At 38.5% G+C, this 24,797-nt stretch overlaps 2 protein-coding genes across 4 annotated transcripts; one reads left to right on the forward strand and one right to left on the reverse strand.

The window, feature by feature from the left end:
- Positions 1 to 13,733: 13,733 nt before the first annotated feature.
- Positions 13,734 to 17,207, reverse strand: LOC106451517 (phosphomethylpyrimidine synthase, chloroplastic). Of its 3 annotated transcripts, none has more exons than XR_002657570.2 (7): positions 16,952 to 17,207; positions 16,509 to 16,815; positions 16,150 to 16,277; positions 15,245 to 16,071; positions 14,305 to 14,989; positions 14,114 to 14,184; positions 13,734 to 13,939 (listed from the first exon to the last, which is right to left on the reverse strand). XR_002657570.2 is itself a non-coding variant. In XM_013893448.3 (6 exons), the coding sequence occupies exons 2-5, from the start codon at positions 16,811 to 16,813 to the stop codon at positions 14,309 to 14,311; spliced, it is 1,941 nt and encodes a 646-aa protein (XP_013748902.1). In that variant the 5' UTR covers positions 16,814 to 16,815; positions 16,952 to 17,207; the 3' UTR covers positions 14,002 to 14,184; positions 14,305 to 14,308. The 3 variants fall into 3 exon arrangements, 1 of the variants encoding a protein (XP_013748902.1); XR_002657569.2 differs by having other exon boundaries at positions 13,734 to 13,954; XM_013893448.3 differs by lacking the exon at positions 13,734 to 13,939 and having other exon boundaries at positions 14,002 to 14,184.
- Positions 17,208 to 20,271: 3,064 nt separating this feature from the next.
- On the forward strand, positions 20,272 to 23,665 carry BNAC04G54390D. The gene is made up of 6 exons (XM_013897008.3): positions 20,272 to 21,672; positions 21,848 to 22,413; positions 22,512 to 22,838; positions 22,934 to 23,014; positions 23,103 to 23,218; positions 23,291 to 23,665. Exons 1-5 carry the CDS (start codon positions 20,559 to 20,561, stop codon positions 23,205 to 23,207), a joined length of 2,193 nt encoding a protein of 730 aa, XP_013752462.1. The 5' UTR covers positions 20,272 to 20,558; the 3' UTR covers positions 23,208 to 23,218; positions 23,291 to 23,665.
- The last annotated feature ends 1,132 nt before the right edge of the window (positions 23,666 to 24,797 follow it).

Here is a 24,797-nt window from a genome sequence, read left to right on the forward strand (position 1 = left end):
TGCGTAAAGACTAGATTTGATTCCGTTGTAAGGCGCCATGGTCTCCAGCCCATAAAGACGTCTGCCCCAATAGACAGCTAAGAGTCCTCACGGTGATCAACGGTTTGGAACTTGAGGTTATTGATTCACAGAGAGAGAGAGGAGTTCTTTGTCGATCAACAACAATAAGTACTCCGTACATTATCACTCAACTCTTACATGGGCATTAACTCCCCAAAGACAACTAAGATAAAGGGGATATATACAAGACAAGGAGGGGATAGTCATGCTCGATAGCGGAGCATCTCACAACTTCATTTCTCCTGAAGTTGTGGACAAGCTACGGCTTAAGGTTTATGCTGACAGTAGCTTGGACGTGTTGTTGGGAAATGGTGTGACTGTTAACGCTTTGGGAATTTGCCAAGCAGTCGCTTTTCAAATAAACAAGACCAACTTCACAAGTGACTTCATCTTTTTTGGAACTGGGAAACGTGGATATGATACTCGGCATTCAATGGTTTGAAACATTAGGCATTTGCGAAGTGGACTGGAGGGAGCAGGTCCTTTAGTTTGTCTACAATGGGAATAAGGTGACTTTGCGGGGTGAGAAAGAGCTGCACTGCACCAAGTTCTCATTCAAGTCGTTGTTGCCAGTCCCTACATGTAGTAAGACAGGAAGGGTAGCGCTTCTTGCTACATCTAGTGCTACATCTTCAAAACCAGAATCATCACCAAAATTCCCACTGCTACTCCAAGAATATTCAGATGTGTTTGATGTTCCTACTACTTTACCTCCATTTCGAGGAAAAGAACACGCAATTACATTAAAGCAAGGAGTTTCTGCAGTATCTGTTTGCCCATTTCGTTATCCTCACGCAAGCAAGGTAGCGATGGAACAGATGGTGACTGAAATGCTCTCCACAGGAATCATACAACCTAGTACCAGCCCTTTCTCGAGTCCAGTATTACTGGTGAAGAAGAAGGACGGGTCACTGCATTTCTGTGTCGATTATCGAGCATTAAATAGAGCTACGGTGTTGGATAAATATACCCTATTCCAGTTATCGATCAGCTCTTAGACGAACTTCATGGTGCTTCAGTGTTCACAAAGTTGGATCTACGTTCTGGTTATCACCAGATTAGAATGGTCGAGGCAGACATTCCGAAGACAGCTTTCAGAACAGTAGAAGGTCACTATGAGTTTCTAGTCATACCTTTTGGCTTGACTAACACGCCAGCTACGTTCCAGGCATTGATGAATCAGGTTTTCAAACCATTCCTTTGCCGGTTCGTACTGGTATTTTTCGATGATATCTTGATATACAGTACGAACGAAGAAGAGCACGAGGAACACTTGAGGTTGGTATTGCAAGTGTTACGCGAACAGAAGATGTATGCCAATATGAAGAAATGTACCTTTGGAGTGAAATCTGTGGAGTACTTAGGACACATCATTTCTTCAGAAGGAGTAGCTACAGATTCCGTGAAAACAGAGGCAATGACTGTGTTGCCAACTCCAAAGACACTCAAACAACTACGGGGGTTCTTGGGTCTAACGGGTTATTACAGACGTTCGTCAAGGCTTATGGCAGTATAGCTCGACCGCTCACGTAGTTACTGAAGAAAGATCAGTTTGAATGGTCTCAGGAGACACATCAAGCGTTTGATCAGTTGAAATCTGCAATGGTTCAGGCACCGGTTCTAGCTCTATCGGACTTCGATCAGGTGTTTGTCGTAGAATCTGATGCATCTGGGTTTGGCTTGGGCGCAGTGTTGATGCTAAACAAAAGACCTATCGCGTTTTTTAGCCATGCGTTAACGCCAAGGGAACAAATGAAGCCGACGTATGAACGAGAATTCATGGCTATTGTCATGGCCATTAGAAAATGGAAGCATTATCTACTGGGTCGCAAATTTCATGTCCATACGGATCAACGAAGTTTAAAGTTCTTATTGGAGCAGAAGGAAGTAAATTTGGAGTACCAAAAGTGGTTGACTAAGATACTTGGCTTCGACTTTGACATTGATATCTTGCATATTTTCATTGTCTTATCCATTCACCCATGTGCATTTTGATCATATAGACTAGGATTTAGCCATGTTTAGGTTGCATTTTGCATACATGAGTCCTTATCAGGTATTGGAGTACCACATGTAGTTCTTGGAGACATTTGGGTGCATTTGGAGCTCAAAAGAGGTGAAAAAGGTGATCATTGGACGAGCAGTGCATGGGAGCGACCTCACCAGAGCGACACCGTGAAGTCGCTGTGACACCCTTTCAGAGCGACTTGACCGGAGCGACGCAGCGAGGTCGCTCGCGTCTCCATCACCCGGAGTGACTTGACCGGAGCGACGCAGCGAGGTCGCTCGCGTCTCCATCACTCGGAGCGACGTGACCGGAGCGACGCAGCGAGGTCGCTCGCGAAGAGCGACCCAGAGCGACGTCTCGCAGCGACCCCTCCAGGTCGCTCCCGAAGCCTGGAGCGACCTCTCGGAGCGACTACTGGAGGTCGCTGCGCGACATCTGATTACTCGAATTCATTTCTACTCAAGGGCCTTTTGGTCATTTTATTATGCACGTTTTTACTTCTGAAAACCTATGTTTTAAGTACTCTTGGCAGCCACCAGACAGATTATCTTGGTTCTAAGAAAAAACCTTTGAAAAGTTCATCTCTTGAATCATCTTTGTTCATCTAGTTATTGCAATTCTGTGTTTCCAATTCGTTGTTGTATCCCTCTGTATGATTAATCTAATATCCAAAATGGGTTTAAGAGGAATCATGAAGAGTAGTGAGTAATCACCATTTGAATTCATGGGTTAGGAAGATTAAGGGTGATTAGGTTAGAGCTACGATGTTTTAGAGTAGATCATTCCAAAACCTTGCTAGTAGAGTAATCATAATGCATCTTCTGAGTTAGCTTCATAAAAGTTGATCTTTAGGCATTTTCCACCCAAAAGGTGTTCGATGAAATGCCTGAAACAACTCTTCTAAGCTTTTAGCATATTTTGCCAAAGACATTTGTTGTTAGAAATGCTAAGATAGCCTTAGACCTGTTAGTAATGATTGCTTCCATATTATTCAACCGAAGACATTTGTTGTTTGAAATGTGTTAGTAAATGAACATTCATCTAGACATAGAGTTTGTTTAGATTCGTGTCTAAGCTTAAGGTAGATAGTTTGATTGTTCGTTTGCCATCCTTAGTTCGAAACTTGATCACCCAAGGTTTAATTCCTATGCCCATGAGTTCTCATTTCCTTAGTTAAGAAAGTCAACTCAATTACCGTTTTTATTATTCTGAAACTGCATTAGTAATAATCATTAGTTTAGAAAACTTTTAAAATAATCGGTTGCACTTAGATTAAGTAAGTACTTGCATTCTCAGTGCTTGAAATCCCTTAGAATTGGTTCGACAATCATTTATACTACAACATTTGTCTTAGGAGCCTTGAAAACTCCTAATATCAGACATCTTTTACCAGCCAGGTCCTGAGAATAAAGAAGCTGATAGATTATCTCGATCAATGTCAATATCATCTCTCTGTTTGGCTTTGACAGTACCTACAGCTTTACAATGGGAAGATCTATTTCACGAGATTAAGGAAGATACAGGGATCCAGAACATTATTGTGCAGTTGCAAGCGGGAGAGTTGAGTTCTAAGAAGTATCAAGTGATTGACGGGAAGTTATGGTCCAAGAAACGTCTGGTGGTTCCAAAATCTTCGCGTTTTCTACCTTTGATCCTACAAGAAGCTCATGACAGTAAGATGGGAGGTCATTCGGGAGTTCTGAAAACAGTGAAGAGAGTTCAATGTTCATTTTTTTGGAAGGGAATGTATAAGCAGATTCAACACTATGTGGCCTCTTTTGCAGTATGTCAGACGCACAAACACTCAACCTTGTCTCCAGCAGGTCTGCTACAACCGTTGCCAATCCCGGAGAGCGTATGGGAAGATATCAACATGGACTTTATTGAGGGCTTACCGACTTCGAATGGCTTCAACGTGATATTGGTGGTGATAGATCGCTTGAGTAAATTTGCTCACTTTCTCAGTTTCAAACACCCGTTTACTGCTTTGGATGTCGCTAAGAAGTTTGTGAATGAGGTGGTCAAACTACATGGTTTTCCGAAGAGTATTGTATCTGGCAGAGAAAGAATCTTCTTAAGTTCCTTCTGGACTGAGGTATTTCGCTTGTCAGGAACTACATTGAAGTATAGCACCGCTTTTTATCCTCAAACGGACGGTCAATCTGAGGTTTTGAATCGTTGTTTAGAAACATATCTATGCTGTTTCTCTTCGTCTCACCCTCCACTACAAGAAAACACAGTTTTAGCAAGGAAATTTAACGAGGAAAACTATTCCTCGTGAAATTACGATGACTTAACGATGAAATTGCGAGGAAATAAAGTTTCCTCGTAATGGCCTTGTAAAATACCGAGTAACTCTTTTCCTCGTAGAATCGTCGTAAGTTGACGTGGTTTTTCCGAGAAAAATGTGTTTCGTCGCAAATTCGTCGTAATTTTAGCATGATTTTTACGAGGAAATAACTTACGAGGAAAGAACGAGAAATCCACCAACTTAACACGTTTTTTTTGCCACCTACCTAATTTTTCGTCGTAAATTCCTAGCAAAATTCAACTACCAGATTCGAAAATTTTCTATATATATGGAGGTTTGAACATAATTTTAAGCACACCAACAAGAAAAAAAACGTGAAAAAAATGTCGGGCTTGGGAAATATTTTCGAGTTGCGGAGGTGGATGTATATGCATAGAGATGCTAACGGGAGAGTGACGAAAGAATATCTTGCTGGGTTGGAGCGTTTTATGCATCAAGCAGATTCTACACCGCTCGCCCAAGAAAGCGGTAAAATATTCTGTCCTTGTAGGAAATGTAACAATTCAAAGTTGGCAAATCGTGAAAATGTTTGGAAGCATTTAGTAAATAGAGGTTTCACGCCAAATTATTATATCTGGTTTCAACATGGAGAAGGTTATAGTTATGATCAGAATGAAGCTAGTAGTAGTAATAGCAACTTTCAAGAAGAACCGGTTGATCATCAATTGCATAATGCACATAGTTACCATCAGGAGGATCAGCCGATGGTAGATTATGATAGGGTTCATGATATGGTAACTGATGCATTCGTAGCTCATGATGATGAAGATGAAGAACCTAACATAGATTCAAAAAAGTTTTATGAAATGTTAGATGCGGCAAATCAACCACTTTACAGTGGTTGTAGAGAAGGTCTCTCTAAATTGTCATTGGCTGCTAGAATGATGAATATTAAAACTGATCACAATCTACCTGAAAGTTGCATGAACGAATGGGCAGATTTATTTAAAGAGTATTTGCCGGAAGACAATGAGTCTGCTGATTCTTATTATGAGATTCAGAAACTGGTTTATAGTCTTGGGTTGCCTTCGGAGATGATAGATGTTTGCATCGACAACTGCATGATCTACTGGGGAGATGATGAGAAGTTGGAAGAATGTCGATTCTGCAAGAAACCACGATTCAAGCCGCAAGGAAGGGGACGTAATAGGGTACCGTACCAAAGGATGTGGTACCTACCAATTACAGATAGATTGAAAAGATTGTACCAATCGGAGCAGACTGCTGGAAAGATGAGGTGGCATGCCGAGCATACTCAGACGGATGGTGAGATGACTCATCCATCAGATGCAAGAGCCTGGAAACATTTTAACAAAGTACATCCGAATTTCGCTAGCAATAGCCGGAATGTGTACCTCGGATTATGCACAGATGGATTTAGTCCATTTGGAATGTCAGGGAGACAATATTCATTGTGGCCTGTCTTTCTTACGCCATACAACCTGCCACCGGAGATGTGCATGCAACAGGAGTTTTTATTCTTGACCATATTAATACCCGGTCCGAAGCATCCAAAAAGGTCACTTGATGTTTTCCTACAACCACTGATAAAAGAGTTGAAGGATTTGTGGTCAACAGGGGTGAGGACGTATGACTGCTCAACGAAGAAGAATTTTACGATGCGAGCTATGCTTTTGTGGACCATAAGTGACTTTCCTGCCTATGGGATGTTGTCTGGATGGACTACACATGGGAGATTAGCTTGTCCATATTGTAATGGAACGACAGATGCATTTCAACTGAAGAATGGTAGAAAGACAAGTTGGTTCGATTGTCACCGTCGATTTCTTCCAGTTGGCCATCCGTACCGAAGAAACAAGAATTTGTTTAGGCACAAAAAGGTTGTGAGAGACACTCCTCCTCCATATCTAACTGGAGAACAAATTGAAGCGCAAATCGACTACTACGGAGCTAACGAAACAGTTCGCTGGGGTGGTAATTGGCATGTCCCTCGTAATATGCCTGATTCTTACGGTGTTCATCACAACTGGCACAAGAAGAGTATATTTTGGGAGTTACCATATTGGAAGGATCTTCTTCTGCGCCACAACCTTGATGTGATGCATATAGAGAAGAATTTCTTTGAGAACATCATGAATACAATATTGAATGTCCCAGGGAAGACAAAAGACAACATAAAATCGAGGTTGGACTTGCCGGATATTTGCTCAAGAAGTGAGTTACATATAAAAAGCAATGGCCAAGTTCCCGTTCCAATTTTTAGATTGTCTTCAGAAAAAAAGTCGGTTTTGTTCAATTGGGTGGCATCAGAAGTGAAGTTCCCTGATGGGTATGTTTCAAATCTTTCAAGATGTGTTGAAAAGGGTCAAAAGTTCTCCGGGATGAAGAGTCATGATTGTCATGTCTTTATGCAACGACTTCTGCCATTTGCATTTGCGGAGCTACTTGCAACAAACGTACATGAAGCACTTGCAGGTAGTTTACAATAGGACAATAATATTAAATTGGTTTAGTTTACAATAATAGTATTTGACTAACAATGTGTTTAATTGTTTTTGGAATAGGCATTGGAGCATTTTTCAGGGATTTGAGCACACGCACTCTTAAAGAAGAAGTCGTAGAACAGCTTCAGGAGAACATTCCTATCTTATTGTGCAACTTGGAGAAGATATTTCCTCCAGGCTTTTTTGACGTGATGGAGCATCTAGCTATCCACCTCCCATATGAGGCATTGCTTCGTGGACCGGTACATTACGGATGGATGTATCAGTACGAGCGAGCCATGAAATATTTGAAGGGAAAAGCAAAGAACCTCGCCAAAGTTGAAGGTTCTATAATTGCTGGAAGTTTGACAGAAGAAGTTTCTCACTTCACATCGTACTACTTTGCGTCAAAAGTACGTACCCGAAGAAGAGCTCCAAGAAGATATGATGATGGTGGCGTTGCGCCCACATATGCAGTTGTTGGTGTTCCAGAAATCTTTAGCCAGATTGGACGACTTGGTGGGAAATCAAAACAGGTTTGGTGGTCGAGTGAAGAAGACGCTCATAGTGCACACACCTATATTCTACTCAATTGCGAGGATCCATTGATGCGTTATTTTGAAAGGTAACTTAAATTGAGTATACATTATATAATTGAGAGAGATTAATTCATGTAAAATGTGAATTTACAGCATGTTTGTTTCACAAGTCAAAGAAACATTTCCTGGTATATCCACAAGTGACGTAGACAAAAGAAAAGATCAACACTTTGTTAAGTGGTTGAAGAATCAGGTATTAATCAAATACTTTTAAAATTTTCATACATGAATGATTTGTATTTCAACGTTCTTTTTATTTTTAAATAGGTTGATTATGACGACGATGCAGATTATCCTAAGTGGTTACACGAAGTAATTCAATCTCCACTTGTAAAGGTCACCACATCACAGATGTATTTCACACGAGGCTATACTTTTCACACATATGAGTATGGTAAACAGCGGGCAACCAGTAACTATGGAATTTGTGTGAAAGGAGAAACAGATTTCTACGGAATCTTGACGGAGATTATTGAAGTCGAATTCCCAGGGATATTGAAGCTAAAATGCGTCCTCTTCAAGTGTGAATGGTTCGACCCCGTCGTCAATAGAGGTGTTCGGTTGAACAAATTCGGTGTAGTAGATGTCAACGGTGGCCGGAGGTACAACAAATTCGAGCCCTTCATCTTAGCTTCACAAGCAGACCAAGTTAGCTTCCTTCCATACCCACGGATGAGAGAGTCGGGTATAAATTGGTTAGCCGTGATCAAAGTTACACCTCGAGGACGAATCATCGTAGGAGAAGAACCACCATTGCAAGAAGAACAAATAAATGAAGTTCATGAACCTGAACAAGAAATTGATGACATCCTTCTCATTGATCCGCATAATCACGAGTATGAAGATCTTACCGAAGATCCCACGGAGGAAGCTGTTGAAGACGAGTTTCATGTAAATGATGATGTTTCAAGTGATGACGAGAATGTCGATGAATCCGATTAATGTATTTCATATTTGTATGAGTTTGATTTATTATATATAATTAAAGATAATGGGAGTTTATTTATAAATAAGATATCGACATTAATTATAAGTAAAGGAATTGTGTTTTTATAATTTTCGGTTTGGATTAGAATGAATTGCTTGAGGTTAAAGGATAGAAGTGTTTGATATATGAAGTAGAAGATAAAGAAGATGTGGTTTGGGATTTGGGGTTTCGTTTTAGGGGTTTAGAGACAGTCGTCGTACTTTCCACGTTATCTCACGGGAATTTTACGACGATTAATAATACATTACCTCGCATATTCCACGGTAACAGTAAACGTCGTAAGAGCCTCGTAACTTACGTGGACTAAGCGACGATTTATAATTAAAAAAGCGGACCTCGCTTATTCCACGTAAGACCAAAACGTCGTAAGAGCCTCGTTAACTTACGTGGAATGAGCGAGGTTAGCTTTTTTATTTTACTTTTCGTCGTTAATTCGTCGGTAAATATAAACCCTAAACTAAAATGAAACCCAAATCCCTAAACCCCAAATGTGCAAACCCTAAAACTCCCCATCCTACTTCATATAAACTAAAAAAAAATTAATTTTCAATTTTATATAAACTTAAAAAAAAAAGAGAAGAAAGATATTGGAAACACATATGACGAGATACGTAAGTGTAGCCCACATAAATCTACATCATTTGTATTCAAATATCTTCTTCTCTTTTTTTTTTTTTTTTAAACCTTTCATATATGATTTGTAGCGTGTGTTTGATTTGTTGTGTGATACGTCAAATTCAAAATTTGTAAAATTGTTTTCCAACGTATTAAACCTTTCAAATTCAAAAAAATATATATATTGAAGTTAAAGGGTTAGAAATATATGAAGTATTAGATAAGAAATATAAGAAAGATAGGGTTTGAGGTTTGGAGATAAGAAAGATAGGGTTTGAGGTTTGGGGTTTAAGATTTTAGGGGTTAGCAAAAAAAGCCTCGCTATTTGCACGTAAAATCGATGATAAAAACAAAAATCGTCGCAAGAACGACGTTAAATAAAACACGGGCCTCTGTATATCCTCGTTAATTTGCTTGGGCCTTGCGACGAAACGAAAAACGGGCCCACGTAAAATCGATGATAAAACAAAAATCATCGCAAGAACGACGTTAAATAAAAGACGGGCCTCTGTATATCCTCGTTAATTTGCTTGGGCCTTGCGACAAAACGAAAGACGGGCCTCTGTCTTTCCTCCTTATTTTGCGACGAATTTTCGACGAACACTAATCCTATATATAGGCGAAACCGCAGCCCTCTTCATTTCCTCTCTAATTCCTCTCTACAGCCTCTCCATTTCCTCTCAACATGGTAACTCTCTTTCCTCTCTAAGTAGTTTAGGGAATTTAGATTAGGTGGTTAGTTTAGGGAATTTAGTTTACGAAATTAGTTTACAAAATTTAGGTTTCCTCATTTTATTAATTACGTAGTTAATACTGTTCATAATTTTTTATTTACTCTTGATTTTAATTTAGAAATTTAAATTTTGCAGACTATTCGTAGACACCAGCGTAGTGCTCACTACTCGCAGATGTTCGGTCCACCGGGTAGTCGGTTAGACCCGCCTTCACTTCCCGGTTCTTCTTCAGCTCCCGGTTCTTCGGGTCAGCAGGAGACCGTCCCCGAGACTCAATCTTCTCAGAGAGTCTCGCCTTCTTCTACGGCATCGCCATCAGTTCCTCATGTGCCTCCTCCGGTAGCTCCTCCTCCGATGCCAGCTCCTCATGTGCCTCCTCAGATGCCCGCCCATCAGGTTCATGCTGATTTGATGGTGCCAGCGAGTTGTCCTTACTCTCAGTACACTGTTGAGGACATTCTCGGTTTGCCAGGCAGAGAAGGCTTACCGATCATAGACCCCGACCGACCTGAAGGAACACTTTGGTATGTATGTTACATTTATTTTTTAAAATTCATTTGTGACTTTAATAAATATTTAAAACTTTGAATTTGTTTTTTTTTCCAGGTTTGGGGTTGATAACTGCCTTGCAACAGAAGTAACCGAGACGATTAAAGGTTACTTCTCCATGGCACATCCCAACTGGAAATCCACTCCGATCTACATCAGAAGGACGTGGTTCAAGATTTACGCTGTAAGTTTTTACAATTTATTCCTGATTTATATTTTTTTAAATTTTATTTTTCTAAACTAATTATTAATATTTTTTTTTTTGCAGCAAAAATTTAATTGGTCCATGGGGGTCACTGAGAAGGTGCGGAAAGAGTTTATCGACAAGGCGAAGAAACGTTTGTTGGACACGGTCTCCAACTGGAAGGGTGACTGGATCGTGAAGGGCTATGAGCGGGGCAAACCCACAACCATCACCACGGACGTGTGGGATGGCCTCATCCGTTACTGGAGGGATCCTGATGCCATGAGAGTCGCCCAGTCTTGCTCCGCCTCCCGTAACTCGGTAGATGAGCACGGCCACAGGGCGATGCAACATAGTACGGGCCAAAAGCCACACGCCCGCGTCCGTTTGGAAATGGTACGTAATTTAAATATTTAACTTTTTGATTTTTAATATATATATATATATATATATATATATATATATAAAAACTTTCTTAACTATTTTTAGGCCAAGGAGTTGGGACGTTTACCGACTCTTATGGAACTTTTCGATCGGACCCACAAGAACAAGGCGGGCGCATTTGTAGATGAGAAGTCTGAGAAGATCTACAATGATGTGGCAGCTCGTATTGACGAGCGTGAGACCCAGCTGGCGCAGGAGTCCGCCGACGGATCACCCGTCGTCTTATCCACAATAGAAGTGGATAGAATTTACGAGGAGGTAAATTTTATATAAATTTTTTATTAATTCCATTTTACTTTAAAATTTAAATTTTAATATATATTTTATTGTTTTTTAAGGTCGCTCCCAAGAAAAAGGGACGTGTGTTGGGGATTGGTTCCGTCAACGATGTTCCGAGAGCGACTTCCTCTTATGGCCAGAGACGGGATGATGAAGTCTCTCAGCTGCGCGACGTGTTGGAGACGACACAACATCAGCTGTCGTCGACACAAAACGAGTTGGCCTCGACAAAATCGTCGTTCACAGCTCGTATGACTGGTCTCGAGAACTTCTTGGACGTCATAGCGGCCACAAATCCGGAATGGGAGGCCATGTTCAGGACCATGAGACAACAAAACCCCATTCCAGGCGAGACATCCGTGCAAGTCAACGAGGAAGATCTCTCGAGAAGGAGCGAGGAATTCTACGACGCGGCAATGCAGCATTAGTTTTTTTTTTTGTTATTGTATTTTAAAATTCAAAACTTATTTATATATTATATAATTTCATTTTAATTCGGCCAAAAAAAAATTTCTATTCGATTTAATTTCAATTAAAATTTTATTAATAAATTAAATAAATATAATTTTTATTTATAAATTCAGTAAAGAAAACAAAGTAATTGCGTCGCTAATTCCCGATGTATTAACGAGGAAAATTAACGACGAAATATCGAGGAACAATTAACGAGGATTTTACGTGGATTTAGTTACGATTCTATTACGACGAATTATTTTCGTGTTCCTTACGTTGTTATTACGACGAATTTATTTAGAGGTTTTTGCGGGTCTTTTACGATGAATCATTTACGAGTTTCTTACGAGGAAACACAACGACCGCGTTACGTGGAAACCCCACGTGGTCTTTACGACGAAAACTTAATTCTTCTTTACGAGGAAAATATAACCTCGCTAATTAACGAGGAAATGGCGACGAATCTTCTCTTACGACAATCATATAACGACGAAACGCCTTTCATCGCCATTTCCTTGTAAGCCGTCTTTTCCGAGGAAATAACGACGATTTTGGCCGTCGTTAAATTTGTGTTTTCTTGTAGTGCTCGCTCGTGGCATACTTACTTGGCGTGGGCTCAGTTATGGTATAACACGACATATCACAAATCTCTTCAAACAACTCCATTCAAAGCCCTATTTGGCAGAGATCCCCCACCTTTATTACGGTTTGAACCAGGATCTACGACGAATTTTGAGTTGGACAGAGCTTTGAGGGAGAGGGATGATGCGTTGGAAGCCTTGAAAGAGAATCTGTTGAAGGCTCAAGACATTATGAAAACTCAGGCTGATAAATCTCGTCGCGAGGTGGAGTTTGTTATCGGAGACATGGTCTATCTGAAGTTGCAGCCTTACAGACAGAAGACGGTTGCTAGACGTTTCAGTCAAAAGCTGGCTGCTAAGCTTTATGCTCTTTATAAGATCATTGAACGTGTGGGAAGGGTTGCCTACAAGCTTCAGCTTCCTCCAGAGGCTCGGATTCATGCGGTCTTTCATGTTTCTCAATTGAAGCTAGCGGTGGGACAACATATTCAGTGTGAGGAACTCCCACCTGGGTGCCTTACTGTTAAGGATGCTGTGGAGGAGCCAGAGGATGTCTTGGACAAGCGCTATAATTCGAAGGGAGATTTGGAACTTTTGGTGAAGTGGAAGAACATATCATTGGAGAATTCTTGGATGTTGTATCAAGAATTTCACGCTTGTTTTCCATCTTACTAGCTTGAGGGCAAGCTGGATTTCGTTGGGGGAAGTATTGATAGGTTCAAGAAGGTTTACATTCGTAAGAAAGGAGATAAAGAACCGTTGGAGTCAAGTGAAGAAAAGAGTTGAGGAGTTATGAAGTGAAGTGAATAACAAGGAAGTGGTGAAACTTCTATTTCAGAGAGAGTCTTTGCAGTTACAGATGGAGATGATATAAATAGCTATTGTATATGCGTTTTGGAGTCTTATGCTTTGTATGTTGTAAACTCACAGACGATTTGAGTCTTGAGCTAACAGTCGCTATGAGACTGACGAGAATGGTGAACTCGCTATGAGAGTGAACCAGTATCGTACTACAAAGTTGTAACTCTTTACATTGATAATCAAAGGAGAAGTTCATAGTCTTTAGTTTTACAATATCTAAAGTCTACCAAAAACATTTTTTCAAATTTGTGTTTACGAAGGAGCAGAGCAAGTGGATCATGTTCATGAAAGTGAGGTTGATGGAACATCTGCTTGTTCGGATCGAGCAAGAAACTGAATGAATTTGTATGTTGGACAAACCCTCAAGGAGATAGTAAGAAGCTCAATGAATTTAGCAAACATCGTAATAAAGTCAGAACCATATGGTCTCCAAAAAGAATTCTTTAGTTTTAAATCTTTGTTTTGTGGAGTTGGAAAAGAATTTCACAGAGTAGAATGATTTTGGCTTCCCAAAGTGCAAAAGTTTTTTACCAATCTGAATAATTATTTGATTGAACCATTCTTTCGTGTTAGTGACTTAAGTGTATCAGTTGCTTCAGACCTTTTTAATGGATATAAGTCAATTAAGCTGAAACTCTTAGCTCATGAGAATCAAACTGTGGGGAAACCATGGACCAAGACTCAGAAGATCGGCAACAGCAGAAGCCTCTTCTCCTATAGAAAAGAAAAAAAGAAAACTGCACACTCCCTGCGCAGGCATTACCCTGTTCAGGTTCAAAGGGACTTTCTCAGCCTGTTCCCAGGCTACCCCGCTTTTTAGCAGGCTAGCCTGGTTCAAGCACCCCTGGTGCTTTTCATGTCAATTCACCATCCAAATCACATATAAAAGTATTTAAAACATCAACTCAGTTTGTTTTTTTATTACTGACTCAAAGGAACAAACAGAAACATAAACCATACATAGTTCTAAAGTTTAACAGACATAGAGACTACTAAAGCTTACCAACATGTTGTGCCTTATTCAGGTATAGTCCAACAGGCACCTGTAAGCAAGGTCTTGTTTCCACCCTTTCCCTGAGGAACCATAAGCAAAATAAAGATGACAACAGGCAGAGATCACATTAAGAACACATTTTTGACCATATAAGAGTAACCAACATGTTTGTAAAGCTGATGACCACTGAGAAAACTGACCTTTTTACTTCTGATTAGCCTTGACATAGCTCTCTGGCAAGTAGATTTCACCACCAACTTCACCGTGCTGCTCTCCGCTGATTGTTTTCTTTGCAACATTGAACTCTTGACTCATAGCCTCCATCCCTTTTCTGAGCGCTTCCTCAGCAGTGCCGTAACCATTCTCCTCTGCATACTTCCTGATGTCTTCAGTTATCTTCATGGAGCAGAATTTTGGTCCACACATGGAGCAAAAGTGTGCAACCTTCGCTCCATCAGCTGGAAGAGTCTCATCATGGAAGGACATAGCGGTCATAGGGTCCAAGGACAGAGCAAACTGATCCATCCACCTAAACTCAAACCGCGCCTTGCTCAGCGCATCGTCCCACGCCTGTGCATGTGGATGCTGCTTGGCCAGATCAGCTGCATGTGCGGCTATCTTGTAAGCTATAACCCCAGCCTTCACATCGTCTCTGTTTGGTAACCCGAGATGCTCTTTGGGTGTTACATAGCAAAGAAGAGCTGTGCCCAAGGCTCCAATATTGGCAGCTCCAATGGCGGAGGTGATGTGATCATATCCAGGAGCAATATCAGTAGTCAAAGGACCAAGCGTGTAGAATGGTGCCTCGTTACACCATTCAAGCTGCTTCTGCATATTCTCTGGAATCTTGTTCATTGGCACATGCCCTGGCCCTTCATTCATCACCTTGAAATAAAAAAAAATCAACCAGTATTGAGAAGATGTATAGGGATTGATCTGAGATTTCGAGGGCTATAAACATTTTTTTAAGAGCTTTAATAAAAAAAAAAAAGTTTGTAATTTGGGAGCCTATCTCTATATAAAAAACCTCTAAAAATTTTGGGGATCAAGGCCAAAGTTTCATGCGGATGTGCCAAGATCGGCCAATTGTATGCAACGAAAATGAAGACTAGTGAGTTAAATTAAGTAGTACACTAGTACCTGCACATCTTTCTCCCATGCTCGGCGAGTAAGTTCACCTTGAGTAAGAAGCTCAGCAAACTGAGCAGTGTCATTAGCATCATAGATGGATCCAGGTCTCAGACCATCCCCTATTGAAAGAGCCACATCATACTGGTTACAGATGTCTAGAATATCATCCCAGTGCTCATAGGCAAAGTTCTCCTTGTGGTAAGCTAAGCACCACTTAGCATGGATGGATCCTCCACGAGAAACGATCCCAGTCATACGCTTAGCCGTTAAAGGAATGTAACGCAGCAGAACACCAGCGTGGATAGTGAAGTAGTCCACACCTTGCTCGGCTTGTTCAATTAGAGTCTCTCTGAACACTTCCCAGGTAAGATTCTCAGCAATACCATCCACTTTCTCAAGGGCTTGATAAATGGGGACGGTGCCAACAGGAACAGCTGAGTTCCTTAGGATCCACTCGCGTGTCTCGTGGATGTGACGACCAGTCGAGAGGTCCATGATTGTATCAGCTCCCCACATGGTCGCCCACTGAACCTTGTAGACCTCTTCTTCAATGGAGCTTGCAACGGCTGAGTTTCCGATATTGGCATTGACCTTGACCAAGAACTTTCTACCGACAATCATCGGTTCAAGCTCCAAATGCTTCTTGTTGGAAGGGATGATGGCTCTCCCACGTGCAACTTCTGATCTCACAAACTCAGGGTCGAGCTTCTCCCTTGTAGCGCAGTAGAGCATCTCCTCGGTTATGATTCCTTGCTTTGCGTAGTACATTTGGGTGAACCTTGGTGTTCCTAGCTTCTCGCGACGATCAATCCACTCCTTCCTTAGCTTAGGAAGCCCTGTTTTGACAAGTTTTGATTTGTTTATTGTAATAGTCACATAGAAAGTGTGAATAAACACAAGCTTGAGTGACATACCAACGTGTGGGTCAACAGTTTGAGGACCACTAGTGTCGTAGTTATCAAAAGCTGGCTCACCACCAGACAGATGCACACGTCTGAAAGGAACTTTGAGAACATGACCAGATTCCTCATGAACAACCTCACTGAAACAATAAAAAACCAAACGAATAACTTCGAGGCGAGTCATGGGTAAAGCCAAATAAAACATTCGCCTGTAGTTCCCAAAATTTTCGTAAAAAATTACATAAACAAACGTCCCTAAATTTATAGAAAAAAATTGTTAAATTTTTTCATAAATCACTTACAGCCGCTAAAATCTCAGAATCGGCCCTAGATGACTTAACATGAAAATTGTGAATTGAGTGTATACTTACATGTGTTCTTTAGTGCTCTTAGGGAAGCATTCCTCAAACGATGGGATTGGCTGAAAATCAGGAGAAGAAGGGTCGATGGTGTGTTTTCTCTGCTTGGCTCTCTCTGAGTTAGTGGTTGGTGGATCAAACGTCAACGTGGCTCGTGTGGTTGTTGTGTCTTTCTTGAACCGAACGGCAGCAGCTTGGACAACCACATCGAAGCCAGGTAGCAAGGAGGAGTTTGGAAGTTTGGGCCAGGCGGAGTGGTTCTTGTTGTTGTTGTTGCATACGACAGACATCAAAGTACTACTGTGTACAGAAGACATGTCTGCAAGATATATTAAAGTGGTTATGGATGAGATACACCAAGTTCTAAGAATACATGCATCAAAACATAAACAACTGATGGACTTTTATGCACATGTCAAGAGTGGATCAAAGAAGGAAAAAAAAAGGACAAGAACCTGGAAGATGGAGCTGTGGATCTGATGAATGAAGAGTATGAAACTCGTTGGAACTCAATCTCACTGGAACCACACACTACACTCTGATAACAAAAAAAGAAAGAAAAATGGTTGGGGTCCTTTTAAAAGGAGCAGAAAGGATACTATTGGTGTGATAGATATTTTGTCACTCCTGAATCCAAATGCATCCAATAAGTTTGCTTACGTGTCGCCTGTTTCCCAGATATTTTTTGTCAGCGTCCTTTCTGATAAGAATCGTAAGGAGGAGGAGACTTGTTATTAATACAAGGCCCTTAATTGGTTTTATTTTATTTTCTTCGTTAAATAACATCCGTTGGTTCCCTAGGTAACTTTTGTAATTTTCATTGTTTAAAACTGGGCGTTCGGGTATCCGTTGACATTCGGATCGGATTTTTTGGATTTCAGTTCTCTTTTATAACACCTCTTAAGTCTCATTCTAGTAAATTTGCAAGTACGGATTGGGTTCGGATATAACACATCGGATTCTGGTTAGTTTTATATCACATCATAGAATCCATAAAATAATCATATATCATTCGGATTCGGGTTATATCGGATCGGTTCGGATATATCCGAAATAAAATCTAAAATTTAAAAGCAAAACATAATAAATATATACTTATTTATATATAATTAAGTATTTAAGGTACTTATTTAAATTTTAAATACTTATTGTTAGATACCATATCAAAATAAATATAAAATTGAATGTTTGAAGTATATATTCATGTTTCAAAGAATTATATTGTATATTATTTTGGATATTCGGATCGGTTTCTTCGGATATTTTTTTCGGTTTTTCTAGGTTACCCATTCGGGTTTGGTTAATAACACTTCGGGTTCGGATATGTTTTGTATCACCTTACAAGATCAATTCAGATATTTTTTTACATTTCACACTGGGTACGGATCGGGTTTTTCAGTTCGAGTTCGGTTCGGATATAGGGTTATGGATTTTATGTCCATGTCTAGTTTAAAGTGAGAAACTCACTCATTTATACAAGATAAATGTTATGAGAAATATTATTTTAAATATATCTTTTTACGTTTTTATATTTCAAAATACATATTTCTGTTGACTTCTTCTTTCAATAATTTATTTTAGTTTTAAAACTGTGGAAAATATATAATCACATGCAATAATATATTTGGAATCAGATTTTAATATATTTTTAATCTATGAAAATACATAATTACATAAAATAATATATTTATACTCAAAATTTAATATATCTTTCAATATGTGTGAAAGTATAAAATAATATATTTTTTGAAAGAAAAATATAATATTTTTTTGAAAGAAATGTTAACTTATATTAATATAATATAATTTTAAATCATTTTATCAATATCAAATCTTATAATAAGTTTTAATCCCTTTTCGATAAAATTAATTTTATATTATATGTTTCCAACATTCAACACATCATTATATACTGTTTATAAATATATTTTTATATGGAGAGTTCATAAATTGTCTTCAAATTTATCCATCGATTGTAAAAAAGTCATTCATTTATGATAAAAAATAATCAAAATACTTGAATAAGACATAATGTTTTTGTTTTACCATTGTTGGAAATGCAAAATAAAATTTACGAAATTCGTAAGAATTTCAGTTATCAAATAACTATAAAGTATTAGATTAATGGTTATTTTCAAAGGATTTTTGATGGAGCACCGTCGCTAAATTTCAGTGTTCTAAAATCTGCATGGAATCAATGGTTAGATCGATTCAATCTATGAATCAGAAACATATCCAAGTTAAAAGAATAAAAATATTTGAAATTTATTATCAAATATCGATTTTGGTAATTGTTTTTGTCTTTTAAATTATACAAATAAATCTTAGCTCACAATTTATAAATATTTAAAGTCCATCTATTAATTTTATATTTGAAATCAAATACTAATTTTATATTTATTTTCACTTGAATTGTACTTAAATTTTATTTTATCATTATTAAAAACTTTGATAACTAAATTTAATTATGACTGTAAAGTTATCGAAGAAAACTAATAAACCATTTAGATTTAGTTATATTTTTATTCTGTGATTAAAATCAATTGAATTTGGTTGAACCTGATTAAATCCAAGCAAACCATATTACTTCATGGTCTGAAAAATCCGGTTTTGGATTCAGTTTACAAAACATTGCTAAATTCTGTTGAAAATTAAGGCAAATTCTATATTTTTATTCCGTGATTAAAATCAATTGAATTTGGTTGAACCCGATTAAATCCAAGCAAACCATATTACTTCATGGTCCGAAAAATCCGGTTTTGGATTCAGTTTACAAAACATTGCTAAATTCTGTTGAAAATTAAGGCAAATTTTATACTACCATTTGATATCCATTAAAGATCATGATGAGAAAGAAGATTTACCGAAATTTTAAATGGATATTTAATGGATAAAGAATTTAGAGTATTTAGGGCGTGTCTATTCAGCTAATTGACTCTTCTTATTCGTTCTTCAGCCGGGGTTTGTTAAAAATATCGTTGTTACCCGACTACCATCAACAGTTGTCATTTTCTCATATAACTTTCTTTCTCTCCGTCTCATCATGTAAAGAAGTTTTCGACGGATGAATACTCTTCATAATCATAGACTAAATTCAACCACTATTCTATCAACACCCGAACACATCTAATCTTCCACGAGATTATCCATACAGAGAATCCAGAATTCCAAATATTTCCTAATATAAACATTGTTATCTTATCAGAAATTGAATTACGAAAATTACCTGCGAAACTACTAGTAGAAGAATTTTATTCTTGAACAGAAAGATAATCTTACAAGTAACAACCATTGACTCGTTTATATTTGTATATTTAGAAGAAGAAAAAATAATAGTATCTTAATCTATATCCATCCAACTGTATTCACAAAGAAATGATGTATTATGATCGAATTATTCATGCTAGAATTTGTCATGGGTCGGTGAACTTAAATTACACATCTAAAAGCCACATTAAAAAATCCGGGAAATAAATACAAAAACGGAGAAAAACAAGGGTTAGCCTGAAAATTAAAGTAAATAACTAAACTTCAAAACGTGTTAGAGCATGATTAAACCGGGGTTTTTTTGTCTTTTTTAGAGCATGATTAACCCGGGGTTCTTAGAGTGGGGTTCTTAGCGGAAGTTAAGAAACTGTTTCTTAACTTTTAACTAAAAAAGCTAAGAACTGATTCTTAAAGTCCTTATTTAAGAACCTGTTCTTAGATTTTTTAGTTAAAAGTTAAGAAACTTTCGCTAAGGACGAGCCTCGTCCTAAGAACCGCGGGTTAATCATGCTCTAAAGAAGACAAAAGAATCTTTGAAAAACATGCATACAACTAACTCATTCGTTCATTAGCACAGCTTTGTGTCTTCCCCGCACGATCCGATCCGTACATAAACATTCCCTCCATAACCAAGTTACTAAAAAAAAAAGAAACAGAGCAAGTTTCTAAATCTACAAAAAAGACCCCCTCCTTTTTTGACTGGTCATCGTTTCAAAGGTAAAGCTTGACTACCTCTCTTCTTCTTTCTTTCTTTCCATAGTTTCAGGGATTTTACTTGAAGAAGAAGAAGAAGACATGGGTATTGATGCTAAAGATGTCTGTGTTATCGTCTGGAAAGTGATCAGATTTTCAACGAACAGAACGTGCAGATACGTGAAGAGATACCCAGTTGCTTCTTGTGTTTCTGCGTTTGTCATCTTCTTGTACACTTTCCTTCCTTGGATCTTGTATTTCATCCTCTGTTCTTCTCCGTTGATAGCTTGTGCTTCGTTCTATCTTCGGAATCATCTGAATGGTGAGGCGGAGCAGAGGAGAGATCGTGGCTTATCCTCTGTTTCTAGCGAGGGGAGAACAGAGAAGGCTGAGTTAAAGCACCAAAGAAGTGTTCGACGAAACGCGAGAAGGGAAGTGGAAGAGGTCGGGAAAGATTGGGACTCGTCTCAAGCTAGCGAGGACGAGAGAGGAAAAGTTATTCTCACAACTCTCTACGGAGAGTTACCACCGGAGACGATCGCTCCAGATCTGGAGACTTTCAAAAGAGACAGGACGTTGCTTGGACCAGAAGAAAGCTTCGTCGAGTCTAACCTCGACAACCAAGGGTACGTTGTTGTCGAAGATCCTTTGGAGAGGGTTTGTGATGGTGAAACTGAACTAGAATGCTCATCGTCATCATCAGAAGAGGAAGAAGAGAAAGAAACAAACACGGTGATAGTAGCGTGGACAGAGGATGACCAGAAGAATCTAATGGATCTTGGTACATCCGAGATCGAAAGAAACAAGAGGCTAGAGAATTTGATTACAAGAAGACGGTCAAGGAGATTGTTCCTTCTTGCAGCTGAGAGAAGCCTGATGGATATGGAAGTTCCTAGGATCTGTATAGGTCGAAACTACTATGGTTTGGATAGAGAAAACTACGACGCCGATGGAGTTCTCATGCCAGGCTCTGCACCTTCCGTTATGTTACCAAGAAGAAACCCATTTGACCTTCCTTATGATCCGCAGGAAGAGAAACCGAACCTTACCGGAGATAGTTTCCAGCAAGAGTTTGCGGATGCTAACCCTAAAGATATCTTCTTTTGTCGCCATGAGAGCTTTCACCACAGAATCTTTCCATCAGAGTCTCAAAATGATTCTAATTTAGAGTCTTTGTGGAGGAAGGCAGTTGATGGTAGGCCTAAGCCACTGCAAGGTAAAATGTTCTTTCTTTTCGATTCTGGATGGTCAATCTTTTAAGTTTTTTTGCTTTCTTAGAGTTTATAATAATATAGATTAGGAGTACTAGTTTTGTTATTGTAAATGCAGATGAAGATAATGATTTTGGACTAAGAATTATTTAACTCATGGAGACTTTCTTGATGATTTAGGTAGCAATGATCAGCTTCCTGTAATGAAAGAAAGTGATGTGGAGGTAGGGGAGGTAAGGATAGAGACAGATTCCATAAGAAACAATGATGATAGTGACTCAAACATAACGCTTTCTCCTAGAGAAAGGGAGAAAGATTTCAATGTTTCAGACCAGTCAGATGCTTCTGAAACGTTCTGCAAACGAAATGAAGACCGTGTTGTGAAATCTCTAGCGGGTTTAGTGCCAAGAAGCGGTGGTTCGAGTTCAATGGCGAACGCGAGGCAAAGATACATGGAGCATTTTGGTTACAGCATAAAGAGAAGTCATGTGTCAACACATTCCGTTGACTCTGATCTTCAAGTTGAGGTTTCTGAACTCGGATCACCTCCAAGTTCAGTTGATGGGAATGACTCATCTGATGAAGAGAGATCGTTGTTTATCAATGAATCGGAGATTAGTAAGGAAATGGGGCTTAATGGTGGGGAAAGTGAAGTGTTACCTGTGGGAAAAGTTGAGCAAGAATTAAATGAAACAAAGTCTTTAGCTTCTCCAGAAGTTAAAGAAGAAACAACATTGGAGCCTATGGTCAGTTCATGTTTTTGTTTCCATCCATGCAAATGGTTATGTTTTCTTTTATAACAAATATTAAGACACTGAACATAATCTTTGCAACTTTTTCTCAGGATATGAAGAAACTTCCGGGGAACTCAGCTGATGAGATAAAGATGAGTTATGACTCTGATGAACCTGAACCATCCGAAAGGACTCATCAAGAATCTGAAGAGCCATGTGTTAGAAATGACCAAGAAGAGATGCAACAATTAGCGGAAGCTGAAGCTTCTGGTGTAAATCACCATGGAAACTCTGAAGATTCTGCTACTTCACCAACATCAGTATTACAAGACATGTTGCCTCTAAGCCATACTCATTCGGAGGATCTTGATCATACATCAGATGGTCTGCTGCTGAATGTGGATCCACCGGCTGAATCATCTAGTAATCAATCGAATGTAAGTTTTCAATTCCGTAAAGAAAAATACACAATTCTGTATAACGTTCACAACATGTACTTTGTTTGACAGATCATTTGTTTTCTCCCTCGCAGGAACATTCTGACCCAACAGAGGAAACTACAGTAGAAACCGTTTGCTCGAATGCCACGAAAACAGTTCAGGAGAAGCAAGAGGTGTGCAGTTATCCTTGTCCCTGTAGTTATTTAACTAAAAAGTATATAAATATTTGTTAGTGCATAACATTGAACATGATACTGTCAGGGATCTGAAGAACCATTAATCAATGATGAGTCTAAATCTGCAGAAGACCGCAGATCAGTGTCCACGGATCCATCAGCTGAAGAACTCAATAGCCATAACAATTAATTGATGAAATGGTAAGCGCAGACTGAGCTTTGGTTTTAACTGCTACGAGGAAGACAATCTGATTCTCTTCCTATATTCTCCAGTTTTGATGCAGAAAGTTCATTACCATTCTCACGGAAAAGTCAATGAAGGGAACACCAATTTAACTTGGTTTACAGAATCAAACACCAATATAGCTGCAGAGGCCAGTTTTGCAGGTGTTAATATATGGCTGACTATATGAGTACGAGACATGGCGAAATGATAAGATATTTGTGAATAGGAAATTTATGTTTGTGTTGCCTTATCAAATGCAGACTTCTATTAAAAGAAAAAGGTATAGCGAGAGAATGTTTAGGTTTCTTGTGTGTGTGTTTTGCTTCCTTAGAGCGCACGGCGACTGAGGAGATACATGTCTGTTTTGTTCGGCTATATTCTTAGATAATATCGTGCAGTAAACACTTTTCTTGAGAAAATCATAAAATAAAATGAGTTATGACATATTTTTTGTTCTTTTTGTCCAAATGACATTTTTACACTATTGAAGACAGTTTTATCCAATGAGTATTATCTCCATTGTAAAGTTTTATAATGCACACACACGGTCATATATTTACCCAAACAACCACATATGTTTGATAAGCATGACCCAATAAATCTAATAAGCCAAATCAAATAAGACCTTATAATCAGCTTGATTGGTGTACATCGCGCGCACACAGAGAAGAAAACACATGAACTCCTTTTATATAAATAAAATTTGTTAATTGAACCTAGTTGGATTAATGTTTTTCACTAATTTTCATAAATTTATTAAGAATATTTCTAAATATTATAGACTTCCATAAAACTGTGAAAGTAATATTTCATTTTGGTAATTATTTTGGTTTAAATTATCCGATCTTGTTTGATTTCTACCACCAAATCCGCACGAAATACTGGACAAATCCCAACATTTTTAAATATGTATTGGTAAGGGATTAATTTGACTACAAAGGTAGGCAAAATATAAGGAGCCACCTTTGTGTGTAATAAATGTATAGATTGTGAAGTGAGGAATTTTTTTGCCCTTCAGTGTAAGCTAGAATATAAAATACTGTGGATAAATTAGTTATAGAGAATTCTATATCGTACTACAAAGCATGCTGGGTTGTAATTCGCAGAAGAACTTCAAAAAAAAAAAAAAAAAATTGCAGAAGAAAAATTAAACACATAGAGAAGTCTCTACTTCATACGAAAGGTTCGGAGATTATGACCAAGACCAACCTTAAAAATATGGATGGATTAAATAATTGTTTATTTTGTTATGAAAGTCATATAGAGACAGCGCCGAAATGTTTGAATATATAAAAAGATGTGGGGCCCGCTGTACTATTTGCACAGTGAATTCTTCTTCTATATAAACGATCGTTTCGATCGTTTATAAACCACATCTCAAAACACTTCTCTTCTATTCTCTCTCTGTATCAGTGTTATTTCTTTCTACGGGTATAAAATTTCGCCCTTATTTAAATTCCTGCGATACAAATAAATTTCAGTTCTTTTATAACACGTTATCAGCACGATCACTCTGCGATTCGGTAAAATTTATTTGTATCATTTATACCCTGT

The sequence above is a fragment of the Brassica napus genome, chromosome C4 (assembly GCF_020379485.1).
Source record: "Brassica napus cultivar Da-Ae chromosome C4, Da-Ae, whole genome shotgun sequence".
In the NCBI taxonomy this organism is placed as follows: domain Eukaryota; kingdom Viridiplantae; phylum Streptophyta; class Magnoliopsida; order Brassicales; family Brassicaceae; genus Brassica; species Brassica napus.